Source organism: Corvus hawaiiensis, chromosome 3 (genome assembly GCF_020740725.1).
Source record: "Corvus hawaiiensis isolate bCorHaw1 chromosome 3, bCorHaw1.pri.cur, whole genome shotgun sequence".
NCBI lineage: Eukaryota > Metazoa > Chordata > Aves > Passeriformes > Corvidae > Corvus > Corvus hawaiiensis.
Window position 1 is genome coordinate 35,422,190 of NC_063215.1, and position 25,685 is coordinate 35,447,874.

A 25,685-nucleotide genomic window follows, 5' to 3' on the forward strand; every position below is an offset into this window, starting at 1 on the left:
TCAATTCTGAACTTAAAGGCAGTCAGGCACCAATGCAAATGAGGATTAATACCACACACAGTTCATCTAGTTAAACATATTGATGCAAAAACAGATACTTACTGAGAATTTTGTTCTGTATTCATTTCTTCCCTTAAAAAGACAAAGTTCTCTCCATTTTCAGGCTCAAAACAACTTATGTCAGGTCCATCTGGATATGGAGTAATTACTCTCCTGACCATAGCTGGAATCTGTAGTTGTAAAAGCCATTACATTAAGTTTCTCTTAAGCTGCATGCTAGCAAATTTATGTAAGAGGACCAAAATCAATCATCATTTAAAACACTTTCACAGATCAGGTAATTAACTACTTAACAAGCTTATAAACTTAAGTTGTATCTTTAAGCAAAATAGGAGAAATATTTTAAGTGACAGACTCAAAATGCCTATGTTTCATCCATCTATAACTTATGTCAAAAAATGCTCCAAGATTTTGCAAACATTTATCTTAAAGAATACTGGACTATAATGTATCTTGGCTTTCAGCCTTTAGCATTACAGGTCAATTTTTGCATTATTCTTCTTACTGATTTTAACATCTATACAATCACCCTGAACTTTTCAGCTTTCTTCTCCTTTCTTCTAAGTATGGGATGCTCTTTTCCACAGGTTTTGCTTATGCTGTTCCATGCAACAATTGTTAATTACAGAATATTAATATGTTTAATGTGTATAATTGATTAATTAAAAAGACGCAACACTGTTGCAGCAGTAGCTCGCGAATAACGAAATACGAGCTTCTTGAGAGTGATAATAGCAGCAGCCAACTTTGTCTTTTGAATCAGATGTTCCACGCTTAGCCTGTCACCTACAGACTCTGCAGGTATGTGTTTATCACTCATCTATTCTCATTTTATACTTAATCAGTTTACACTCAAGTTGTACAACTTACCATTTTCCTGTAATAAACAGAAAGATCCTTCACAACTTCATCACTTAAGACATCCAGAGTCCTAAAAAAAAAAATTATCTTTATTTTTAAAAACCAAATTCATCTTAGCAGCTTATTAAAAAAATTACATTAATGAAAAATTCAAATGAACGTTTTGGATGAATCTCACCTACAGATATTATCACCTATTCATGGTGGTCAGAGTCTAAAGGAAGACACTGAGCACAAAATATGAACTAATCAATGCCTTTGTTGTAAGGCAAGATTAAATACACAAACTTTCCACCTACCTTTACCTAAGGTCACAGCCAATACAGACCTATACAGTTAAGTTACCAGAACTGGTCATTGCTTTACCTATTTCTGCATACTGTCAAGTCTTCCTGACATGTATCTAAATACTCCAAGTCTACATAAATTCTCCATAAAACTCAAACACAACACACAACACAGACATTTATGACAAAAAATAATACTAGAGCAACAAACTTGACTCAACAGAACTCTCTTGTCCACGTGAGCAGTTCTCCTTACACAAAGCTGTCAGGACTAAGTTTTGTCTCAGGTGTCTCAAATTATAAGTCTTTCTACCCAACACTAACAGAAGATAATTCATATTAGCAATTTCTGCTAGATAGACTGTAGATACAGTCTTAATCACAGTAAGAATGTTGCATGTTCTTTCTAGGCTTAAGATGAAACAAATCTAGATTCCAAGTAATATTTAAGGCAATGTTATTAGATTTTTACTCTTCTCTCCAAAAATCAAAGGTTATAATGCTTGTATTTTATAAAGATATGAAGAGGGAAATTGCTTGAAATTCACTTGTATCTGTGATGCAAGTGAAGCCACTGAGTGACATGGCAATGAAATTCTGGCATTCTGAACTGTTTCAGATCTCTAAAAACTTCTATAAGTGAAAAGAAGTCTGACAAAAAGGACAGAGAGGACTAACAATTTTTTTTTCTTTGGCTGGGTTTTTTGGTGTTTTTTTTTTTTTAAGGTTTTGCTAGAAAAGAACTTCAATCAGTGCTGATAAGGTTTGCTCTGAGAAGGTGACATGTACTTAGGAAGCAACCTGAAGGCCTGTCCAAAAGCATCAAGAGAAGGAAGGCCAGAGCACACCTTCAGCTTCTCAGAACTTTAGAGGAATCACTGTGGAAAGCAAGGATAATAAATTAATTTGTTCAGCTCTCACTGCAGACACTAAAGCAAAAAGACTACCAGATGGCAAGCCCATCCTCTTTAGAAAAGGCAGCAGCTATATAATAAACCTATTTAAAATGAATCAAATATGTATCATAATAACCATGTTTAAAAAACCCCCCACCCAAACAAGCAATCCCAAAACAAACAAAAAACCCACACAATAATCACCATGCCCCCCCAAAAAACTTCCAAATGGAGGTGGGAACCCTTCCCCCCTCCCCAGCAGTTTTATGCATCTTCAAAAACACTTTTAAAACCCTGAAAAAGGCTAGGCCTAATGTTAAAGCCACTGAATTCAAGAGAGGCTCTTCATGCCAGACTGTAACATATGGTTTTGTACTATAGAACTGGTACAGTATGTACAGATATTTAACTAGTTTCTCTCTCCGTAACTGGCAAAAATGAACCTACCTCTAACCTAGCAGCATTCAGTGGCATTTTAACATTAAACTGTCCATATTAGTTCTTCCAATCCTTTTGCTTTTTTGGGATATTTAAGTTTTACAACCAATACATGAACACATTTGCATTCCTGCTTACCTTGCTTCAAGCAAAGCTGCCATATTGAGTCCTATGAACTGCAAGCAGGACAATTTTAGCTGTTCAGCATTATACATTGCTGAGAACTCCAACAGCTCAGCAGCATTCTTTAAGGTAACTGCAAGAAACAAAACACAACACACTACATTAGATAATTGGCTGTAGTATCAAGCAGCTGTTTTAAGACATTGTACAGCATGAGCTAGTTATTGAAACATCATATACTAGCCCGTTCCTAGAAAAAATGCTAACACTCAAATGGCCTAAGCTATAGGAAACTCCATGTAACTTTGTAGCAGCTTGTATGCAATGGCTGCTTCACAGAACTAAAAAGCTCTATCTACAAACAGATCAGTTTCAAAATATTAAAACCCAGCAGTCCAAAATAAAAGGGAAAAATAAATTTAAAAATAGCGAGTTTCGAGTACAGCATAAACAGTTGTTAAACTTCCAAATGTTCCAGAAAGAAAAAATAAGTGGAGTGAAAGAGGAGAGAGGGAACACTAAATACAAGGACAGAAATAGAAAGAGAATTCATTTAATCCTATTTTAAAGAAAAGAAACTTTAATTCAATGAAATAAAGGTTTCATAGGGGTCTGGGGGTGGTTAGATTTCTTTTTTTTTTTACTTGTTTTTTATTAAAGAGCATGAGCTGAAGATGATGCATAAGGAATGGAAGATTATACTAACCTAGAATATTGCTCAGACTAAAGAAGTAACTACTAGCAGACATGCAATGAACATCAAAACATAATCAGCTGAAAGGAAGATACACAAATTCTGTGCCACAAAAGGCAAGAACATCTAAAAATACAATTTTTTAATCTCTAACCCTTTAAATTACAAGTGGAAGAACTCACGTTTTTCTGCAATGGCTACTTCACAGATTTCTTTGAGTCTGGATATCAGAAGTTGGTCTGCTACCACAAGAACGTTACATATGAATTCCACATTTTGAGAATCTGGAAAACAAAGCATCATGTAAAACACTGTGGGCAAATCAAAAGCAACTATAACATATATAGCTTCAATGAGCTTTTATCAAAGCGCAATTATAGCGGCTTCACAAATTCGGATGGGGTTTTAACAGCAGAAGGAATAGCTTAGAAGAGCACCAACCGTCAACTTTTTGAAGCAACAGAAGGAAAGAAAAGGAAAACTGCAGTTTGACAAACTAAAGAATAGGTAAAACGAGGCCTGGGGTACTGCTATCACCTCAAACCCTGAAGCAAAAATCAAGAATTTTGATTTTTTACATATAACTTCAACACAAGCATGTTAAGTTTTGAATTTCTATTTTAAAAATACAAAAATTGCAAGAGCTACACTTGAAAATATATTAATGGCACCTTTTATGGCAAGAGCTTCATCTGTATACAGGTAATCCACAATTATCTGTAGTATGTCAGAATGGATGGGCATTTCCAGAGCTGAACAGGTAGCCTAAATAGACAAAGTATATTAAAAAAAAAAGAAAAGAAAAAGAAGAAAGAGTAAAAGAAGCTGACTACTTGGAATAAAATACAAAATTAAGACAGTAATTATATTAAGAAAATGACTCAGATCGAGGGTCACATTTTTGAAGTTAAACAATTACTTAAGCATTTGTACAAAATCTGTCCAAGTTTCTCAATTAAGAATTGATTGCAGCAGAGCAATTAAAATCTGTTCTGAATAAATACCCATGAAACAGTTTCATGTTTGATCACTTTGATCATCTACTCTAACAATCCTCCTTGATTATATTCCTTTACCCACAACTGTCTAAAAGTAGAACTACAGGAACCCTCCATGCAAGTACTGAATTGCTTTCCTTCCAAGGTTGAAAGATCTAAAGAAATCACAAGTTCCCAAATAACAATAATATTGAAGTAGTCACTATTGTTAATGCCTCTGAAAATAAGGTCCTCATCGAGCCCTCCATTTGAAGAACCACCTTAACCATTAGGGTAAAGCCCTTATAAGAGCAAACATTAGCCATTAAACCACGTAACTGTCACTCACTATTTGTGTTTATGCAATATCACTGCTTAACAACTTTGGTTTACTTCAGGTGGCACTCAAGTAAAGCTTCATACTAAAATATTTATTTTGCTTTAGAACATACTACTGGTATTGACACATTTTCCTTCTAAAGTTTAAAAACCTCTTACAGACATTAATATTTTTATATAACATCTATAGCCCTTGCTTCATAAAATATTTACTTATTAGTTTAGGTTGATTTACATTTACTTACAAATTAATAGGTAACTTAAGAAGTACATACTACTGATACAGAAATCCATTACAGTAATGGACACTCTACACTTAAAAACCCCCCTTAAATAAATAATTTCTCTCACAGTGTTTCAAATATGTTTTCTCAGGGATGACTTAGGAAAAGGCAGCACAGTTAACCTAGAGGACAGGTAAAGCTCTGTTTTACAGCAGAACAGAACTGCCAGTACTTCACCAGGTTCTTAATGGATTGCCAGAAAGCAAAGAAATTCGAGGAACTCCTGCATACTGCTTTAATTTTCAGTCTCAGAAAAATGCTTCTCCACTTATACCTTCGTCTCTTTCCATAAACACTATCAATAGTACTCAGGTAGTTAAACAGAGTATTTAGTGAAATTACAATGTCCAGGAACAACCAGGACATTGAAACACAGCTAGCAAATAGGAACCAAGACAAATTAAAGATCTACAACTTTTGAAAGAGCAGTTGGTGACTAAATAGAATAGTCCCTGATATCCCGTTTCATTTAACAGCAAAAGTCAGCTGGAATTCTATACATTGACTCTGGATCCTGCTGTCTCTTGCATATGACAAGCTATTCCAAACTGCATACTATTTAAACTGTACGATCTTTTACAGAAAGAAAATGAAAATTCATCCAAAGTAGTTTCCCATAAGAACAGTCCAGTCAGTGTTTTTATAAATCCATTAACTAGTTCAAACTAAACCCCAAAAAGAAAAGCAATAAGTTCCTCCCATATACAGCATTACATTTATTACTCTTATTTAATATACAATCTCAATAGTACAAATAGAGTAACCAAAAAATGTGGCTTGTGGGTTTTTTTTCTTGCAAACAGAATCCAAGAATCCGGCTCTTCCTTTTCCCTAGTATTTAGGATATGTTATTATAGGAAAAACTGAAAAGCTGTCACTTACTTGATGCAAAAAAAAAACCATACCACCACATATGGTTTTGGCAAACTTACCTCAATCCATGAGCTGCTTAACATGCTGTGAAAATAATCTGTAAAGAAAGGCATTTCAGTTCAAGATGCAATAAAATGACAGTTAAAAAAGACAATATAACTTACGTTATATAAATATATATAAAAATACACACACATACCAAGTCTTGCACAAAGTACACACTTATGACATGGGAATTCCTTTCCATCTAAAGATTTCAGGGTCACATCGCAGAGGTATGAACTAGAAGATATTTAATAGCATCAGAACTGTGACTATTCAGAAGATCTGTAAGTTGTAAACTCTACAAATAAATGTTTCCTTTAGCAAGTTAGGATTTATCCTTTGAAATAAAACACACCTGAACTTTAATAATACCACAGAAAATGAACCTAAAAGTACCGGCACAATACTTTCCAGGGAGAATTTTTTTGTCCAAATTTGAGCTTTAAAAATTCCATCTGAAATATTTCCTTCAAAACACAACAAATTACTGTTTCAAAACTGCTAAATAAATTAATTATGGCTAATTTTAGCCAATCTTAAATGGTCTATGTTAAGTTACCTATTTTTTCATTATCAGGAGGTACCATAGGCCTTGATGATGCATTTTAAGAATGAAGCAACCCAAATTCTGTGAAAAAGCTACTTTCATGCAATGTTGCTTTTATTATATAAATAGACTATTCAAGATTTTGGGTATAAGTAACTTGACCACATCAATGGAATTAAAAAAAACCCATCACTTTGCTAAAAGCAGATTAGAAAACACACTATGCATTTGCTTATTTCCAAGCCATATAGTCTTATTGTCACAACAAGCAGATTTACAGAAGTGAAATTGCTTTTAACTGGACTACCCATAACATTTCTTCTGGCATTAGCATTCTATTACAGTTAATCCATAGAACACATTAAGGTGCAGTAAAAAGAAACAAAGACATACCACACATAATCTATCCCCAATTACTAATTTACAGATCAAGTCTATAAACATCTATGGAGAACTGCCAAATCTGAGTTACTGTGATAAAGAGAATTGAACACCAGAAGTTAAAATGCAGCTGGATCAACCTTAGTCCACACTTAATAGGCAAAGCGATGACATAAGAGGAAGATGGTGAGGTAGGGGAAACTTGATTAAAAAAAATTACCATTTCTTCTGATTTAACTTTGGTTTATTCCCATTCTTCTTGTTGACAACGTTAATTTTTCCATTTTCTAATCTGACTCCATCCAACCTGCAAATTATTAACATTAGTAATAAGCAATACAATTAGTATACAGTTCAAACCATTAAGAGCAGTTTCACAAAGTAATAGTACTTCAGTGGGCTCATACTGTGAATACAAAAATGCATCATCATACAAAAATAGAAAGGGACAGTTGTTATTTGAAAAGTCTTCAAGGCAGATGCAAAATGTAACTGACATTCTTTCCATATCTTAGATATGTGACACTGAACCGTGCCATAAATCAAATCCTCCTGATGGGAGAGAATTTTCTAAAAGTCCTTGCAAGGAGTTTCAAAGATAAACCAAGACTTTTCCTTGAGTTTCAATGCTGCCGGATAGTTGTTTATTAAGTCTTATCAGAAGAACAGAGCCACTAGCGTGGCCCAGGTACAGCACAGAGCACAGAAAGCAGGAGAGAAGTCTCTAATTATCAAGATTTACACAGCCTTTTAAAGATAATTTAACCAATAGTTACTAAAAACATACATTATTTTCACTTTCCTACCAATTATTCAGTAACATGGGCAGGACCTGCGGAATTCTCTATCCAATCATTCCAAACTACTTTTACTGCAGAACATGGAGTAGGAGAAGAAGGAGAAGAAGGTTTAGAGAACAACAACAATCCTCCATTTTGATATTTTTTACTCTTATCTATTTACTACAAAGAGAAGCCCAAAACCTCTAAATTTTTCACCCTGTGACAATCTTACACAGTAGTCTATCACCTAATTCGCACCACTGTATTTTCTAGTTCTTGTCTGACTGTTGGTAATTTTTTCCAAGGTTGAAAGTTAAAACAGTGTTGTTCAGGGGGGTAAGAACCCTTAAAAACAGGCAGAGAAATATTCTTGGCACTCTGCGTTCCTACAATATGTATTTATTATCTTAGATGAAACCTATACTGTATAGTTAAGGGCAAAGTTCAATACTACAGGGTCAAAAATCTAGAAGTAAAAATACATAGCGCTACCAGTCAGTAAAGTGAGCAAAGACAGTGGCTGGGAAGAGATGCAAGTTTAAGCACAGGCTTTTTTAGCATCCTAATTCATCAAGAAGGCTTCTGAATGGGATGGTAAAGACACAGGAATGCTGCTGGTGGATTACAAAGTAATACACCTTTAAAGGCAAAATACTTTACCATGGAAATATTACTTAGGAACTCAGTTTTAGCAGCAGCTTCGCATCTTGGCTGTGCATGCAAGAAGTACAATGAAGAAAACTGCCCTGAATAAGCTCATTCCCCTCTTTTGAAAGGACAAAAGCACAAAAAAAACCCTCAAACTGATTAATGCAGTTCTACAGAGACATGTGATCTCAATTCCATTTGCTTCACCATGTAATATAAAAATTACATCAGTTGAACAAGAATTTAACTTTGCTGTTTTATACTAAACATGTATGCTGTCTGTGAAAAAACTGCTAGACTACAGACCACAGGACAGAAATTAATCAACCCAAAACTCAGTTTGATCAGCTATCTCCAACTAACAAGTACTGATGTTTTTGACAGCCTTTATGGAAAGTCAGATGATTTGAATCAGATATCAAATCCCACAGACCCTATGCCTTAAAAGATAATGTCATGGTTTAACTCAGCTGACTGAAGACCACTCACTCACTCACTCTCCCCTCACCACCCACCAGTGGGATGGGGGAGAGAATTCAGGAAAAAAATAGTAAAATTTGTGGGTTGAGATAGACAGTTTTAATAGGGCAGAAAATTAATGAAAAATAATAATAATGCTAACAGAATAAACATACACAAAACAAGTGATGCACAAACAGTGATGGAATAGCTCACTATCCACCAACCTGAAACTCCTATATGCACTGGAATTAAGCCCAGCCAGTTCCCAAGTAGTATGCCCTTACCATCTCCCTCTAGTTTCTATTCTAACATTAGTATCCTAATTTCCATTATTGCCATAACAACTAAAGTTAGATCAGCTTACATAAAAACACTCCATGGAGAGCTTGTCAAAATGTAAGTGCACTTCCCTTCACCTACCTTCCACTTAAATTGCTGAGTCCAAACTTCTTTGCTGCACTTTGCAACATTTTAATGAGGTTAGCTTCTTCACCAGCTTTGCCTTTTTTAGATTTGCTCTTCTGTTTTTCATTTATAACTTGCACTTGATTATTTCTATAAATCTCAAATGCAGACTTTCCATTAACATTTTCATCAAAATTCATTTTTCTCAGATTAGAAATTAAAGTATCTTGATATTCATCTGATTTTTCTTTATATGGGATTTTTGGCTTGTAACCATGAGTCAAAAGATCACAAGTATCAGTGTATATGAACTGCAGAAGGTAGCCAAACAGATCTGGATGGACTTTCTCAATTACATAAAGATCACATCCAACAGCATCTTCATCTTTACGGTAGATGTCTGGAGTGTCTAGCTGGTTGTCACTGGAGACAAAGAGCTTCTTGAAGAAGTCGGAGCGTACAGCCAAGATGTATTTATGCACAGGGTACATTCTTGTGCCAATCTGAAAAGTTACATCATGGATGCTGTCCATTTCATCTGTTTCATCTAAGAGTTTGCCAAAATCCATTCCAAAACTTGATAGTGACACACTTGGAATTTCATACAGACTAGAACAAAATGAAATCCATAATCAAACACCATTTACAAGCTTCATAACATTTTACATAGTATGTTTAATGAAGAGGATGATGCTGTTACAGTTTGGTTTCTTTGTGTTTTTTCTTACATTGCTGCACTGCTCAACATTTCTTGTCCTGTTCTTTACAAAAACAACTAATAATATGATATTAAGGCAATTAAACTACACAAATAAGACCTGTCTAGCTTCAGAATATCAAATATAGTATTTGCCTTTATACTGTACCAGTATTATCAGAACTATCTTATCTTCATCTCATTTTTCCAACATGAAAACACAGAAATGTTTGCTGTATTTCGTGTTACAAACTGAAGCAACAAGGAAAAAAAGCTAGTGTCTAGCTATTTATCACATAAATACCTGGAAACTATTATGAGAGCATAAGAAACATGGTCCAGTATTCTATTTATTTATTTTACTTTACACATTTCTTTCCAAACAAACAAAAATTCACTTGTCACTTTTATTTAAAAGCTGATTATTGGTGATTACTGAAGAGGTGAATTTCTACAGTATTTAGAACTCAGAGTGTGTTAGGAAATACATGGCAAATGCTTGCCTTAAACACTTCAGATAAAACATCAGTACTGCCTATTATTATGCAAATATATAAGCTGAGGCCTTTGGGTAACTTCAACATAATTACTAAGAAGTGCTATTCTCTAGCAATATGGATAACCATATTTACTGTGACTTCTCTATGAGCCAAAAAACAGTTTAGAAAAGAATGATTCAATCGCAATAACACACAGAAAAGGGAAAAATTACAGCTGTTGTTTTTTTTAATATACCTGGTTTTAGGATCTGACTGTAATACAGCAAAATTACAGCCGCTAGGATCAGTGGCAATACTGACAGCTCGGTGGACAAATGTCAGCTTCTGAAGTCGAATTCTTTCATACACACTGGTTGTGTCATGTTCACCAGACACATCACATGAAGGATGCTGAAGGCTTGATACAAGCTCTGTAAAAAAAAAAAAAAAGGAAGTGAATACACATCACAGAAAGATCCTGCTAATTTAAATACAACCAATACACGAAAAAGACAAGACTATGACTTCTGTATGTCCTTTGATGGAGTAATTGAGTAAGACTAAATCATGCTGAAGACTTCAGCTTGCTTATTTACAGAATATATAGGAGGAGAGCTGCGAGTTTCACTTAAAATCTTGTCCTGTATGAGACAGATATGTTCCTTCCAGAAAAACAAACCATCAGGACCTACTTTCAGCAATATGAGCCAAGTTAATAAGGTGGAAGTTGCTTTGGACCCTGTATTGTGCCCAGATAAGGGGAGTGGGAAACAGGTTTCACAGACTTAGCAGTGGAAGCAATTATATGCTCCTACTTTTACTCAATACCAATTCTCTTAGGACTCATCATCTAATATGTGACAAGACCATTGCACTAGACCCTTGTGCTACTATTACTCTTCAGAAGTACTTTTCTTTACAAAAATCTCCACCTAAAGGTTAACTGAAAGCTGCAAAGTAAATCTCAGTATTACTGAGGAAGAGTACAGCAGCAGTCAGAGCTAAGAACTGTCAGTCACAGAGGAAAGAACAAACTCACCACATAATACTGATAGAGATTGTAAAGATTCAATTAAACTTTTTTATTGATTTAAAGTATTTAAAAACCACTAAGAAATCACAGCTAACCTTTCTTTTCTGAGCTTTTTTTCCCTTCTTCCAGCCATTTCCCCGTAAAGGCTTCACCATCTTGTGTCACAAACATTATTTCATTCCCATTTAATGCAACATCAGACATGAAGACTTGCCGGCCATACACCCAACGACACTGCTTCATGGAGTTGTTAGATGACTTCCAACAAAACACCTACAACATCAAATTTTTAAAGAAAGAAAAGATCTTCACATCATATAAAAGCAATTACATATTACACACTACTTTTTTAAACACATCTCAAAGTTGCATATAGAAGGAGAAAGACATTCTTCAAAATTTTAGGATAAAGTGTTATGAGCACCTATCAGAGAGAATCTACAAGGAAAAGAGAAAATCTATTGTGATATTAAGATCCATTTGCTCATGAAGGGCATTTGAAAAGCTTCTCCAAATATTCAAATATCTTCACAGCAGTCATCAATAGGACAGGTTTTACTGACATCTCAACAAGGACAGTAAAAGGTGTCAAGTTAAGAAACAAGTTTTATCTAGTTCTTAATTTACAGATTTGTCCAACTGGTTTGCTTATAAATCAGACAAAATTCAAAGCTAGCACACTGGAAATTTAAACCATTTCCTGTTAATTGTTTGACAATAAATCTCAAATTTCTCTGTACCAGTCAAGGTTTGGAAAGGAGATCATGACCAAACGCAAACTTTAAAACCTTCAGGAATATGAAGCACAGCAAGACACCAACAAGGTATACTGTACATGTCTGAAAGACAGCCCCAAGCAAGGTAAAGCCCAAATGTGGCATTAGCAGTGCTAACTAAAGTCAGGCTTTCATTTTCTCTCACTGAAGGACCTGCACAGAGGGAGGCAACAAAAGGAGTTGAGTAACTTATTTCCTTTCTCCTCCCTACAAATCACAGAATGGCTGAAATTGAAAGGGATCTCTGGAGGCTGTCTAGTCCAACTCTCTGCTCAAGCAGGACCACCCAGAGCCAGCTGCCCAGGAGCATGTCCAGACAGCTTTTGAGTATTTCCAAGCACAGTGATTTCACAACCTTAACTGGCAACCTGTGACAGTGCTGGACCACCCTCTGTGCTTCCTGATACTCAGATAGAGCCTCCTTTATTTCAGTTTGTGCCCATTGCCTCTGGTTCTGGTTCTGGCTCTGGGCACCATTGAAAAGAGCCTGGCTCTATCTTCTTTACATCTTCTCTTCGAGTATGTATATACAAGATTCCCCTTGTGACTTTTATTTTCTAGCCTAAACAGTACTCCCTTAAAGAAAATGCAATCAAGCCAGACCAGGAATTACAAGTGTTAAGATCCCATCCTTCTTCTTACTCAATAACTTATAATGCCTGAAAGCACTAAAGATTCCAGTACTTGTCAGTATTCAACATGGAAAGATATGAAATGTACACGGACATAGTTCCTCTGATGCAGGAAGATCAAGTAGTTTTTTACTTCCAAAGCAGTGTCCCAAAGATGTTGAAGGGGCACTACCAATACTACAGATGCTAGAGGCTACATCCCACGTGATCAAGTACTGAATTGAAAGCTTATAATCTCTGAGACAACTAACGACATAATGAAAAGATATGATCATCTCAAAATGTAATTCAGCCAAATTCAAGGAAAGAAAAGGAAATAACCACATTTCCCCTTATTTTGATATACAAGCTCAGTTTTTAACATTCTTTAAAGAAGGCATTTTAGTAGAAAAAGCTTCTTTGTAAACACCACTAGATGGCAGTGAAGTTGAGATCTCCCAGTGAGCAGATCGAGAAAAAGAATTTTTTAGAGTCCTGTAAACCAGTACTTAAAAAAGAGTAAGGGGAAAAAAACAATAAATTCACCACGGCATTCCAATTCTAAGACAATACAGCATCTACATTTAACAGTAAATACTAAATGATTCACCAGGTTTAGGTGCAACATTTTGACAATAAAAGGGACATTTCATCTACAAACAGCCGTGTTTCAGCAAAGGCTCTAAAACCTCAAGTCCAGAGACTACTTCTGAAAGTTGTAAAGGTGCCTGGGGTAAGTGGGGTGATAGGCGAGATAGGAAGAAAAAAAATATCAACAAAAAGAACCTTAACCACATACACTAATGTGTATGTAAAAACAAAGTTTACACCTTCACTGAAAGGCATTAGAAGTCCATAGATTTAAAAATTAACTACTGCACATTAGTTTTGTAATCTTCCCATGGCCCTAAAAAAAACCAAAATCACCAGCAGCTGTACAGAAAAGAATTGACTGGGGAACAATAAAAAGAACTTTTTCAAATACATGAAGGGCAATAGGCAGTGCAAAAATAACATCAGCCCATCACAGGGCGAGGACGGTCACCCCACAAACAGGGACAGAGACAAGGCACAGGTGTTCAACACATTCTTTGCCTCTGTCCTCAACAAGGGGGTCTCAGTGCCCTGAGCTGGAGGACCATGACTGCGAGAATGATCAACTCCCAGCCAACCCTGAAACTGTGAAGGATCTGCTGCTCCAGCTGGATCCCTGCAAATCTATGGGGCCTGATAGGATTCATCCAAAAATCCTCAAAGAGCTGGCTGATGTCATCGCAAAACCACTCTCAATGATTTTTGAGCAGTCTTGGAAATCTGGAGAGGTCCCAGCTACTGATGAATGCTGTTCCAGTTTTCAAGAAGGGCAAGAAGTAGGACCCCACCCTCTACAGGCCTGTCAGTCTCACTTCAGTGCCTGGTAAAGTTACGGAGAAGATTATTCTGGGAGGTATTGAAAAACACCTGAAAGACAACACAGTCACTGGTCACAGCCAGCACGGCTTCATAAGGGGAAAGTCCTGCTTATCAAACCTGATTTCCTTTGATGACAAGGTAACCCACCTAGCTGACCAAGGGAAGCCAGTTGATGTCATCTTTTTGGATTTCAGCACAGCTGTTGATACTGTCTCTCACAGGATCCTTCTGGACAAAATGCCCAGCACACAGCTGGATAAACACAGCATGGGATGAGTGAGCAACTGGCCCATGAGTTGGACACAAAGGGTTATAGTGAATGGAGTGACATCACACTGGTGACCTGTCACTACTGGGGTTCCACGGGGCTCCATCCTCGGCCCTGTGCTCTTCAGCATCTTCATAAATGATTGGAGGCAGGACTGGAAGAGATACTAAGCAAGTTCACAGATGATATAAAACTGGGAGGAGCTGCTGACTCCCTCCAGGGTAGGGAGGCCCTGCAGAGAGACCTCCACAAATCAGAGGGCTGGGCAATCACCAACCACATGAAGTTCAACGAGCGAAAGTGCCAGATTCTGCACCTGGGAGGGAGCAACCCTGGATGTACAGAGCAGGGAATGAGATGCTGGAAAGCAGCACCACGTAAAGGAACCTGGGGGTCCTGTCAATGGCAAGTTGGATACGAATCTGCAGTGCCCTGGCAGCCAGGAGGGCCAAGTGTGTCCTGGGGGACATCAGGCACAGCATCGCCAGCTGGGAAAGGGAGGGGATTGTCCCGCTCTGCTCTGCACTGGGGCGGCCTCACCTCGAGTGCTGGCAGCAGTTTTGGGTGCCACAATGTAAGAAAGACATTAAACTGTTAGAGAGTGTCCAAAGGAGGGCAACAAAGATGGTGAAGGGCCTTGAGGGGAAGCCGTGTGAGGAGCAGCTGAGGGCACTTGGTCTGTTCAGCCTGGAGAAGAGGAGACTGAGGGGAGACCTCACTGCAGTTACAACTTCCTCATGAGGGGAAGAGGAGGGACAGGCACTGATCTCTTCTTTGTGGTGACCAGTGACAGGACCTGAGGGAATGGCCTGAAATTGTGCCAGGGGAGGTTTACTGCAAAAAGATTCTTCACCCAGAGGGTGGTTGGACACTGGAACAGGCCTCAGGAAAATGGTCACAGCACCAAGCCTGAAAGAGTTCAAGAAGAACTTGGACAATGCTCTCAAGCACCTGCTGTGACTCTTGGGGATGGTCCTGTTTAGGGCCAGGAGCTGGACTTCATGATCCTTGTGGGTCCTTCCAACTCAGCATATTCTGTGATTCTGTGAAATTGGTTATTTTCTGTGCATGATTTTGTCCTGTCTTATGTTTAAAGTTTGATTAACCACTATGCTGCCTGCCATATAATTATAATTATGACAACTTACCCTTCCAGCTTCATCCAGTGCCAGAATGCAAGTCTTCTGACCCCCATTTTCTTTAAGATGCTGGGTATCTACTTTATATTCCAAATATCCTCCACTGACAAGAACTTTTTTAAGGTTCAGCTGTCTGAAAGAACACAAAAGGTTAAATTAGTATTTCCCTATTGTGTACTTATGTTAGTTCTACGACAGTTACCTTTTTCATTTAGACAAGCAGTAAAATAATGTAATTGAGACAGTGAAATGGAAAAATTACTTATGTTTAGTTTCACCCTACTGGTACTATTAACATAACTGATAATATTATAGCAGACTATACTTTTTGCTTGTTTTTAAGTATAACACATTGTATATCTAAGTTCTTCAAAAAATTCCATGAGTGAAAATCGGTAAATGATATATTTGATTTCATCAGTACAAAAATTTAATCAGTTATTTGTATTAAAAGATCTATCCTATCTCAGCAGGTCATTTCTCAGGAGTTTGCTAGGTTTGGTTTTTAACTGATCAAAATTAAACTCATTATCTTTTCTCAGTTGCTTAGTAAAAGAGCACAGGACACTGCATTAAGTTTCTACAAGTGTCAACACTTTCACTTACCACCATGTAGAAATGAAGTATAAAATAATCATTAAGCTATAATATGTCAATAAATACTGTTAGAATTTGAAGTGAAGCTGAAAAACTAGGGAGGAGTTAGCTGGGCAAAATCAAATCTAAAAAAATTTATTCTAATCTGTTATTGCAAACTAAGTAAAAGAGAACAGGATTAAATAATTTCCTAAATTCATGAGTCAAAAATCCAGCTTCTTCAACAGGTTTTATATCCATATATATGGACCAGATGACTTTACAAGGTCCTTCTTGCAACCTAAATTACCCTTTATAACATACTGTATCTACACATTAATTATGAAATTCAGATCCCAAATTACTGATTCAAAATCATAACAACATAAATAAACAAAACAGCAGATCTTCAGTGTCTCTACCAAGATGCACTTAAACAAATTAAGGCTAACAGAGGAAGAAAAAATACCAGTTTCAATGTTTTTAAACTTATGGCACAAAATATTTCCTCCTAATGTGTTTTTTTAAATATCTTTGGTAAACAGCAAGTGGCACCTTAGCCTCTTGTAAAAAAAAAAACCAAACAAAATGAAGAAACAAACAAAAACGATAGCCCTAGTTCATATGAAAGAACTACAAATGAAGAGAACGTAGGGCACCACTGCATTTTCTGTAATTTATGCACAAGAATCTTTAAAATAGCTTGCAAGTATACAACTACAGTGAAATCTTCACCTATTGTTCTTCATGACAGATTAGAAAAGTAACACATACTTTGAAGCTATCTTTTTGCACTGATAGTCTGCAAGTAAATAAATATCTCCTCTTTCAGAAACACATACTGTAGCGCCATCACTTGCAGAGACCAGGGACACAGAGAGGTCTTTATGGTGTAGAGCAGAGACTTGGCGAGGTGCAGTTACACATTTTTCTCCATTAGGATCCAGCAGATAACCTAGAAAAAACAACATACCACAAAAACATTATTTGCCATTCCATACATTGTGCAATTAAAGGATACTTTGCTACACTACTTTGAAGAACCTCTAAATTCCAAAAGATTTTTGGTAGGATAATTCATCTTCAAAATACTTAAACAGATGAGACCCACCACACATACTCGATAGTTCACTACAAACACCCAAAAACCAAGATCTGATACATAAAAATGAAGTAAGGCATATTTTACAGGGAAGCTATTTAATGTGGTGGTAGTGCTTTGATTCCAAAAAAAGAATATTTATTTCATCATATGACAATTCAAGATAGTAGAAATACTGTAACACTGGCATAAACTACAGATTATTTCAGACATTGAAAGACAAATATAAGCTTGTCAAAAAAATTACTCTAAGTGCAGGTAAGCATGAAGGCAGCAGTTACATGAAACAGAAAAGGTTGGAGCTGTAACGCAAGATCTCTGAAAACATTTAAAAAATAGAATAAAAACAGGCCATTGATACTCTGTTGCAACAAGAAACTTGACATCAGGACTCTCACACACAGTATAATCCTGTTTTGTGTGCAGGGCACTTACGCCTGCACCACAAAGCGGAGCAGAACAAGCAGCAGAGCTACCTCTACCTGGAAGCAACCCTGACACAGGACAATGTAGGGTTGTGCTCAAATGTCTTATGTGGGCAAGGTTTAACACCACAGGTCTACCATGGTGCCCAGCTGACACAATATCACTTAGGAGTCAATTACTGTCTCTCTGTGGTACTGCACTGGGCCATGTGCTAGCCAGAATAATCCCAACAACACAAGCAACTACAAAAAAAGCTTATATGATGGGTGCATATAAAAAAAAAAGACAAAAACAAACAAGAAGATATTCATTAGTAAGGTATTTCTCTGACAAAGGCAAGTTTTTTCACATACCTTTGACACCTTAAAAAAAAATACACAAAAAAAGCTGGAACCTGAGGCCAGAGCTGATGCAGATTAAGTACCAAAGATAGCTAACAGTTTTGTTTGCACATAGACACAAAACTGCAAAAATGCAAATCCAAACCAATATAGCAATACCTGTTTATTAAAAAAGATAAAAGCAATTAAAATGTCCCATTCATACAACAAATCAAGTTCACTAGTTGGTAATATTATTAATAAGTTCTTTCTTGACTTCAGAATAATACAGAGTTAATTGAAGAGTCTGGTAATGGTATTGCTGAAAAAAAATCTAGATATAGGCAAGTTATTTCATTTTAAAAAGTTAGTATGGAAAAAGTTATCAGTATCATGTTTGCAGTGCTTGATGAAAGAAGGACATAAGCAGGAGAGCTGAAGGCTAGTTTATAATTTATTAAAGGCAGTGCCAGCCAGATTGCTGGAAGGAGACAAGCATGCCTTGGAGTAATTTCCAACACAAACAGCAACATTATGTTTCCTTAAAGTCTCTAGAAGCAGGACTGTACAAGATACATGGAAGGTAAAAGTTATAAAGAGTTCAAATGAGAGCTAAATCTGACTAGCTCCTATCATCTCAAAATGTGAAAGTAACTGGTAGGAATGAAAAATATTCTTTGAAAGAAGTGTGAAGGGATGATGTCATCAGATTGGTTTAAAAAGAAAAAGATAGAGGAAAAAAAAGCTTCACCCAGGCTTCTGTTCTAAGAAGCAGATGACAGGTTAAGCATGAACAACATCTTTCAATGGCTGGGTTTTACTTTCGGAACGCTTCTACCTTACCTAGTTGGCCGCCATTCAGCCCCATGGTATACACTGCTTCCTTAGTCCATAGCACTGTATGGAATCTGCCTGCAGCCACTCCAATCACCATTCTACCTTTCAGGTTTTTTGCCTGAACCTAAGCACAAATCCAAAGTACATCTTAATATTAAGTAGCAACAGGTGAATTTCACATGTACAAACTTCTGACAACATTTAACTCCTAATGTCAATAAGAACAACACACTAATATCAATCCAAATACAGTCTAATAAATCAGATTATTTCAGAAGTTTGTCAAGTGGGGCACTATTGCAATAATGACAAAAAAAACTAAACTTTTTGTTTCCAATCAGAACTGGAATCAAGTCTCCTTAGGCTGTCTTCATACGTAAGATGCTGAACAAGACTGAACAGGACATGCATAGCACAGCCACAGAAGACTCAGGTGCTGCAAAATGTCAGCTAGAAGTTTAGAAGTTTAAAGTCCTAATGGCCTAAACACAGTGCAGAACACGACACGACTAATCCCACACTTCACATTTAACTTGATTTTTCCAGATTAAGATGATAAAATCAAAGCAAATACTGCGGCTATAGAGCTGTCATTACACTGTTGAAGAACACATGGTACCCCAAAACACTATCCTGTTGCATTTTGGCCAATCATTCTTTTTTACTTTCAAACACTGATAATGCAGTGTTCTTCTACTTCGGATGAAGGTTCCTTTCAACAAAAGGTAATGTAAAGCTTCTTTACTTACAAAAAAGATTAAATTTAGAGATTAAGCATAGGAATATAGTTAAGTTGCTGACGCCCATACCCCCTCTTCCCTGTCACTACTCTTCCCAAAGCACTGACTCCAGTGCTTCCAGCAAAGGACATAATGATTAAACCCTGAGAGCCATCATCCACTGATTCAAAAGGAGTTAAGAGCATGAATCTCAAGTGATACATACCTATTAATTCTACATCACTTCAGCTACAGAACAATTTGGGGAAGAGAGAAGAAAAGGGTTTTGGCAATTTTACCTTGTATCATACTTCACACTACAAATTTTGGTATTTTTCAGGTTACAAATGAAGACATTCATCAGAACACAGTTAAGATCTGAGATGTCTGAAAACACAGAATCAAGATTTATCTGAACTCACATTAAACTTTGCTATTCTGAAAAAGTTTAGAAGTTATTTTTATAATCTTCACATTTTACTTTCTGTTAAAAAAAAAACTAAAGCAACACCACCAAACCATTAAGCTTTGACTGATGTTATTTTTACCTGTCTAGGAACACTGCAATTAGAAGGAGGAGGAAGAATACCCAGTTGATGGAAAGTGTTCAAACCAAATGTGTAAACATATCCATCTTCTGTTAAAACAACAGTATGATCCTTAGCTGCAGCTATCTGGGAGCACTGATGACCAGTTAAGCCTTCCACAAGTCTTGGAACCTGAATAAGAAAAAAATAAAATTGATATAAAAGCATACTGGTTTGTTATTAACCAGTGGCCATCTATGAAACTGAAGTTACACCAACAGAAAGTCATGACCAAATATTGAAATAAAGATAAAATGCCTTTGAACACACAACACATTCATTAACATAACAACTACGTTCAATGCAGTAAGATGAATTACTTTCATTTGAAATGCTATCAGGGAAATGTCCTTTGCTATCAGGGGAGACGAATTTTAAACTACCTGCTCTGAAATTAGATTGGAAACTACATCTTCAGGACAGCTGAACAAATATTAACTATCACCTCTTGCTTTTCTTTTTAAATACCATGAACACCAAAGCTATCTCCCTCCAACATAGGATAATCTTAATAAAATTTCACAGAATAAGGAAGCAGCTCTGTATCGTTGACTCTTCATGTACTCTAGCGTGAGTTCTCCTCTATTCAACTATGTAACATCACAGTTTCGAAAAGAAATTTGAAAAAAAAAATCCTAATTTAACAGAATTATTTTCTTCAAAAAAAAGAAAATTTGAGCTCTAGTCTCCACTAATAGCATTCAGCAACAGAGTATCAAGTTCTGTCAGATACCTGATATGAGAAAATTTTAAAAATTATTGCGCTGAAAGCTAAATGCACACTACCAGCTAGGATAAGATGCTTAAGTCTAAGAATTGTATTGTCATCAAATCTTAGTCTTCTCAAATTTTAGTTTTGTGCATTGCAACAATGTACTATTCAAATGAAAATGATAAGTGAATTTTCACTTAATAGTTGCGTAAGTCTAGTAAAAAGCAACCCTACCATCCTTTTTTCTGCCACCACAGCTTCACAGTACTGCTGTTTCTCTGTGCTAGCTTTGGCCCTCATCAGAAGGCATCACAAACCTGCTTAAGGAGACAGCCCAGTCAAAAAACATTTGCTTCCACTTATCTAGCATCAGCTGGCCTTTAAATCAGCTCAGCCATAACACAAGTTTGACCACTGCATCTAGCTATCTTAAGTTAAACTATAATTAAATGCGCATTCCTCTACTCTCTGCCACCTCACTATTAGCACTGGAGAAGTTTTTCTATTACTTGGTGAGAAGCAAGGGCTTTGGTTTAAAATCCACAGCAAACTCATTTTGAAAGTACACTGATAGAAACTCTAATTCCCTTTTTAGACTTGCTGTTAGAAAGAAAAGAAACATCATGCTAGACTAAAAGAGATAACATAAAACTGCATACCAGGCATGTTTGTTCATCACCATGACCCAAGCGCCCTCCTTGTCCATGTCCACATGTATACACTTGACCTTTGTGGGAAAGGAACACAGAGTGGAATTTGCAGAGTACCACCTGAAAAAAGAGCAAAAAATGGATTGGGAAGAGGCAACATAGGACAAATTAATTTTCCTGGATAATCTGAAAACACCTAAGTACTTTGTGAAGAAATTCTGCTTTAATAAAGATATGTTCATGAAAATACAAGAAAGATACTGGTATTAAATCATAGGGCACACAAAATACTTGCTCTAAATATATTATGTACTGCCTTAACCTACTTGAAGAGATCAACAGTTTCAGTTTATTACAATAAGATCAAGCATGGCCCCACAGGCTAACAGAAACTCAAAAGATTGAGTTTTAAGGTCCACAATGCTGCCTCAGAAGTGCCAAAGAAAAACATGTTAAGACTGCAGCACAGATTGCCTGCCCTGAATGTTTGCTCCAGTTGTACTTCAAACTTTCAAGTATTCTCAAACTGAAGTCCCAAGAAGTTATCAGAAACAAAGGTACTGCTACAGGAAATGTGCTTAACAGCACATGCTGCTTTGAACACAAGATGAATTTTAATTCAACATGTACAAAACACATTTATTATTCCACTTCAGTTCAATACCGGAGTTGCACAGGAAGTCAGCAGCTCAAAACAGTTACAGAAGTATCAAGCTTCTGAACATATTTAATGATATAGAAGCCATATATCCAAAGCAAATCATATAAAAACCCCTGTTCTCCCCACTGAAACAGAGAACCACAATTTCATTAAAGGTGATTGGGATTGCAGGGAGGTAAGGAGGTGGACAGAGAGCAGGCAGCAAAAACTGTTTTTTCCATGCAAATTTTCAACACTTGACAACTTCTTGGATACATTTTCCCCCTAACACACCCCTCACCAAGAAATGTGCCTGCATAATACTTTAAGAATACCTGTTTGATATACACGCCATTCCGAGGAAAAAGGTCCACCAGTTCAGGATGATGTCTACCCTGTTGACCACCATGACCCAAAGTAAAATTTATATTGTTTCCCCAGGTATAGACTTCTGTGGGATCTGTAATGAAAAAGATCCTCCCTGAAGCTTGTAAATTTACCAGTATTGTGCACAATGACTTCAAAAAACAACAAGATAGTTGTTTCTATCTAAAAACTGAAAAGCTTTTTTTTACCTAAAACTGAACTTTAAAAACATTTAATATTGTAAGATAAGGTGCCATGACAAAATATTCTAATAATATTGTACAGATGATCAACATTACCATCAGGCATCTCACAATTTATGAAGTCCCAAGTAAAACCAGAAAATATTGCATACACTGGTACATACATTAATACATTGTTGAAAGAGATCTCACTGCAAAATACAAATTAGACTATTTTATTTCTTACCGGTTTTCTTGAACACCACATGGATAGGCCTATCTTTCATCACAAGATCCAGGGCTGATAAGCCTTCTTTATCCTGAACATACAGACTAACGCCATGCTGAAAGAGGAGAGGAGAAGAACTGAAGTTAATTTTAACTGCACGGTTTGAAGTAAACCAGGTAAACCTTTAAGGACCAAAACACATCTTTAACTGAAGTTTAATACTGATAAAAGAAAATCTTCAGATTTAAGTAAACTGTAAGCAAATCTAAAAAAAAAAACCACTGCAAATCTGTTCTGCCATGTATACATCTTGTTGATCTATTAACACGGATTTTATTGTCTCAACACTGACTGTGTAACAAAAATGTAACCAGCGAAACACAAAGGAAACAGATGTGAAGATAAAGCACTGACATCTAGGACTGGCAAGCATTCACCAAAAATGAATTTACCAGCTTTGAAGGACTTATTTTCTTAAACTGGCATTTTACAGAATCACAGCTAGGCAAGTGAGAAAATAAAACTACTATTACATTGAAAACAACCAAAGAACAGAGTTTCACACTTGCTGAGAAAAGGCAAGAGGACACAAACAGCAAGGAAAGAGAGCACTAGGAAAGATTCAGAGGCACAAAGCATGAATAGGTCATTCTTTTAGAACTTAGAAAGACACAGACAATCTCTGTAAATACCATTTTCTCAATACAAAACAGTGCTGCTACAGCAGCATTGGTTTTAGGGAGGAAGTCAAGCGTCATCAATCATTTCCCTAAAGGGAAGAACTCCAGATGTCCTCAAATAGAACCTAATGGCTAATACAGCTGTACCTGTGTACCTGAGTTCATGGCTAATACAAAGCAAAACCTTATAGAACCTCACACGTAAGAGGTAAACACATAAAATGCAACAACTTTCTTTGGAAAAACACTCGCCAGAAGAACAACATACATTCCCCAAATTATAAAGACAACCCCAGTGCAACAGGTCTGGGATTAACTCACCACATAACAGAAAAGACTGAGCTATTTTTACGACTTAACAGATAGCTGGATATTCTTCACCTTGGAAGTCATTTAAAATATTCACAAGCAGACAGAGGCTGCAGGGATATTCACGTGGTCTGAATTTGTGAAAACAAACTCCAGTTGCTGAGCTGCAAATCTTGTAGTTAGATACAGTCTGAGAATAAGCCAAGACCGCCTCCAGCCCACAGAAGTCCATCATCCATGCTAGTTTAGGACCCCAGGGGCCGATTCTGGGGCTAGTACTGTTTAACATCTTGATTAACAACCTGGATGATAGGCTAGAGTGCTGCTCCCTCAGCAAACGTGATGATACAAGACCAGGAGGAGTGGCTGATAAGTCAGAGGGTTGTGCTGACATTCAAAGGGACTTTGACAGGCTGCAACAACGGGCTGAGAGGAGCCGCATAAAGTTCAACAAAGGGAAATGCAAGTCCTGGCCCTGGGGAGGAACAACCTGGTGAACTGGTACAGCTGGAAGCTGAATGACTAGAAAGCACCTTAGTGGAAAAGGACTTAGGGCTTCTTGTAGACCATCAGATGACCACAAGCCAGCAAGCTCAGAGTTAAGAATGGTGAAAGCATCCAAGGCTGCAGGTGGGAGTGTTGCCAGCAAGCATTACTCAGCACTGGCAAGCCACAGCTGGAGTGCTGGGTTCAGGTCTGGACTCCCAGACAGATATGGACATACAGGAGCAAGTTCAGCAAAAGACCATGAAAATAATGACTGGGGAATCTGACATTCAAAGAGAAGATGAGAGAGCTGGGATGCTTAGCCTAGAGAAGGTTTGGTATGGGGCAGGGGGACAGCATGCCTTATCATGCATAATAAATACCTGACTGGAGGAGGTGAAGCACTGGGATCACAGCGATACCCAGGGACAGAAAACGTGGCAATGGGCACAAACCAACATATAAGAAATTCTGTTTAAATCTAAACCACATTTTTACTGCACTGATAATAAAACACTGGAACAGAGATGTTTGATGATCTGCTCAAAATCCAACTGGACACAGTCCTGGGCAACCTGCTCTAGCTGACCTTGCCTGAGCATGGGGGCTGGACTAAACAACCTTCAGAGACCTCTTTCCAGCTCAGCTATTTCATAATTATATTCTATAACCAGTTCCTGTTGTTCTTAATACCTTAAGAACATATCCTTTTTATAACGCAGTACAGCAGACAGACTTCAGTTAAGGAACAGGAAGAGAGAGCACCCTCAATGAGCTGGGTTTTTTCTGCTTCTTAGAAGAGTATCAGCAGAGCTGGCTAGCAAAAACTCTCATTCACTTTATGTAACTGACACTGGGGAAAAGTAAAAGACATCAGGGAAAACCTGTGCAGGCCTCCTGTAAGCAAATATCAAAGATACAGACACACACACATGCACTAGAGGACAGAATACTTTTTCATGTATCTTGTACACAGTTTCCAGTTTTCTAGAGAACAGACTCATATGTACAATGTTTATAAAAACATCTACTTTTGTCAAGTTTAATGAAAAAATCCCACTATGTAAGGGCATAGTACATGAAATACATATTTAACAGTTATCAGACCTCCAAGAGTCAAAAAATACTGGATCCACCATCTTTTTGCTTAAAGTCTTGCAGAAAGCAGAGTTATGTCTACAACTGGCTAGTCACCGTAATTTTAAAAGACTGGATTCAAAATGGAAAATTCTCTGCCTTAAAAGGTCTGTTTTTAAACAACCCTTAACCACAAATATTTCATTCTCTCACATGGTTAGAGACCCTGAATATCTCAAACAAACATCTCTTCCCTTTGCTGTACTTTA

General features: G+C 36.9%; 1 protein-coding gene across 2 annotated transcripts in view; it reads right to left on the bottom strand.

Moving 5' to 3' along the window:
• Positions 1-25,685, bottom strand: part of IBTK (inhibitor of Bruton tyrosine kinase) — a 57,746-nt gene that overhangs the window by 23,114 nt on the left and 8,947 nt on the right. For both annotated transcript variants that reach the window (XM_048297704.1, XM_048297703.1), the window contains exons 3-20: positions 22,883-22,979; positions 22,423-22,547; positions 21,457-21,567; positions 20,047-20,217; positions 18,786-18,903; positions 16,869-17,049; positions 15,528-15,651; positions 11,407-11,584; positions 10,535-10,709; positions 9,118-9,711; positions 7,026-7,112; positions 6,032-6,114; positions 5,892-5,929; positions 4,031-4,124; positions 3,542-3,643; positions 2,681-2,798; positions 931-991; positions 103-230 (exon numbers count right to left, since the gene is read on the bottom strand). In XM_048297704.1, coding sequence (XP_048153661.1) covers positions 103-230; positions 931-991; positions 2,681-2,798; positions 3,542-3,643; positions 4,031-4,124; positions 5,892-5,929; positions 6,032-6,114; positions 7,026-7,112; positions 9,118-9,711; positions 10,535-10,709; positions 11,407-11,584; positions 15,528-15,651; positions 16,869-17,049; positions 18,786-18,903; positions 20,047-20,217; positions 21,457-21,567; positions 22,423-22,547; positions 22,883-22,979 — 2,585 coding nt within the window. The remainder of the gene's footprint in view (positions 1-102; positions 231-930; positions 992-2,680; positions 2,799-3,541; positions 3,644-4,030; positions 4,125-5,891; positions 5,930-6,031; positions 6,115-7,025; positions 7,113-9,117; positions 9,712-10,534; positions 10,710-11,406; positions 11,585-15,527; positions 15,652-16,868; positions 17,050-18,785; positions 18,904-20,046; positions 20,218-21,456; positions 21,568-22,422; positions 22,548-22,882; positions 22,980-25,685) is intronic.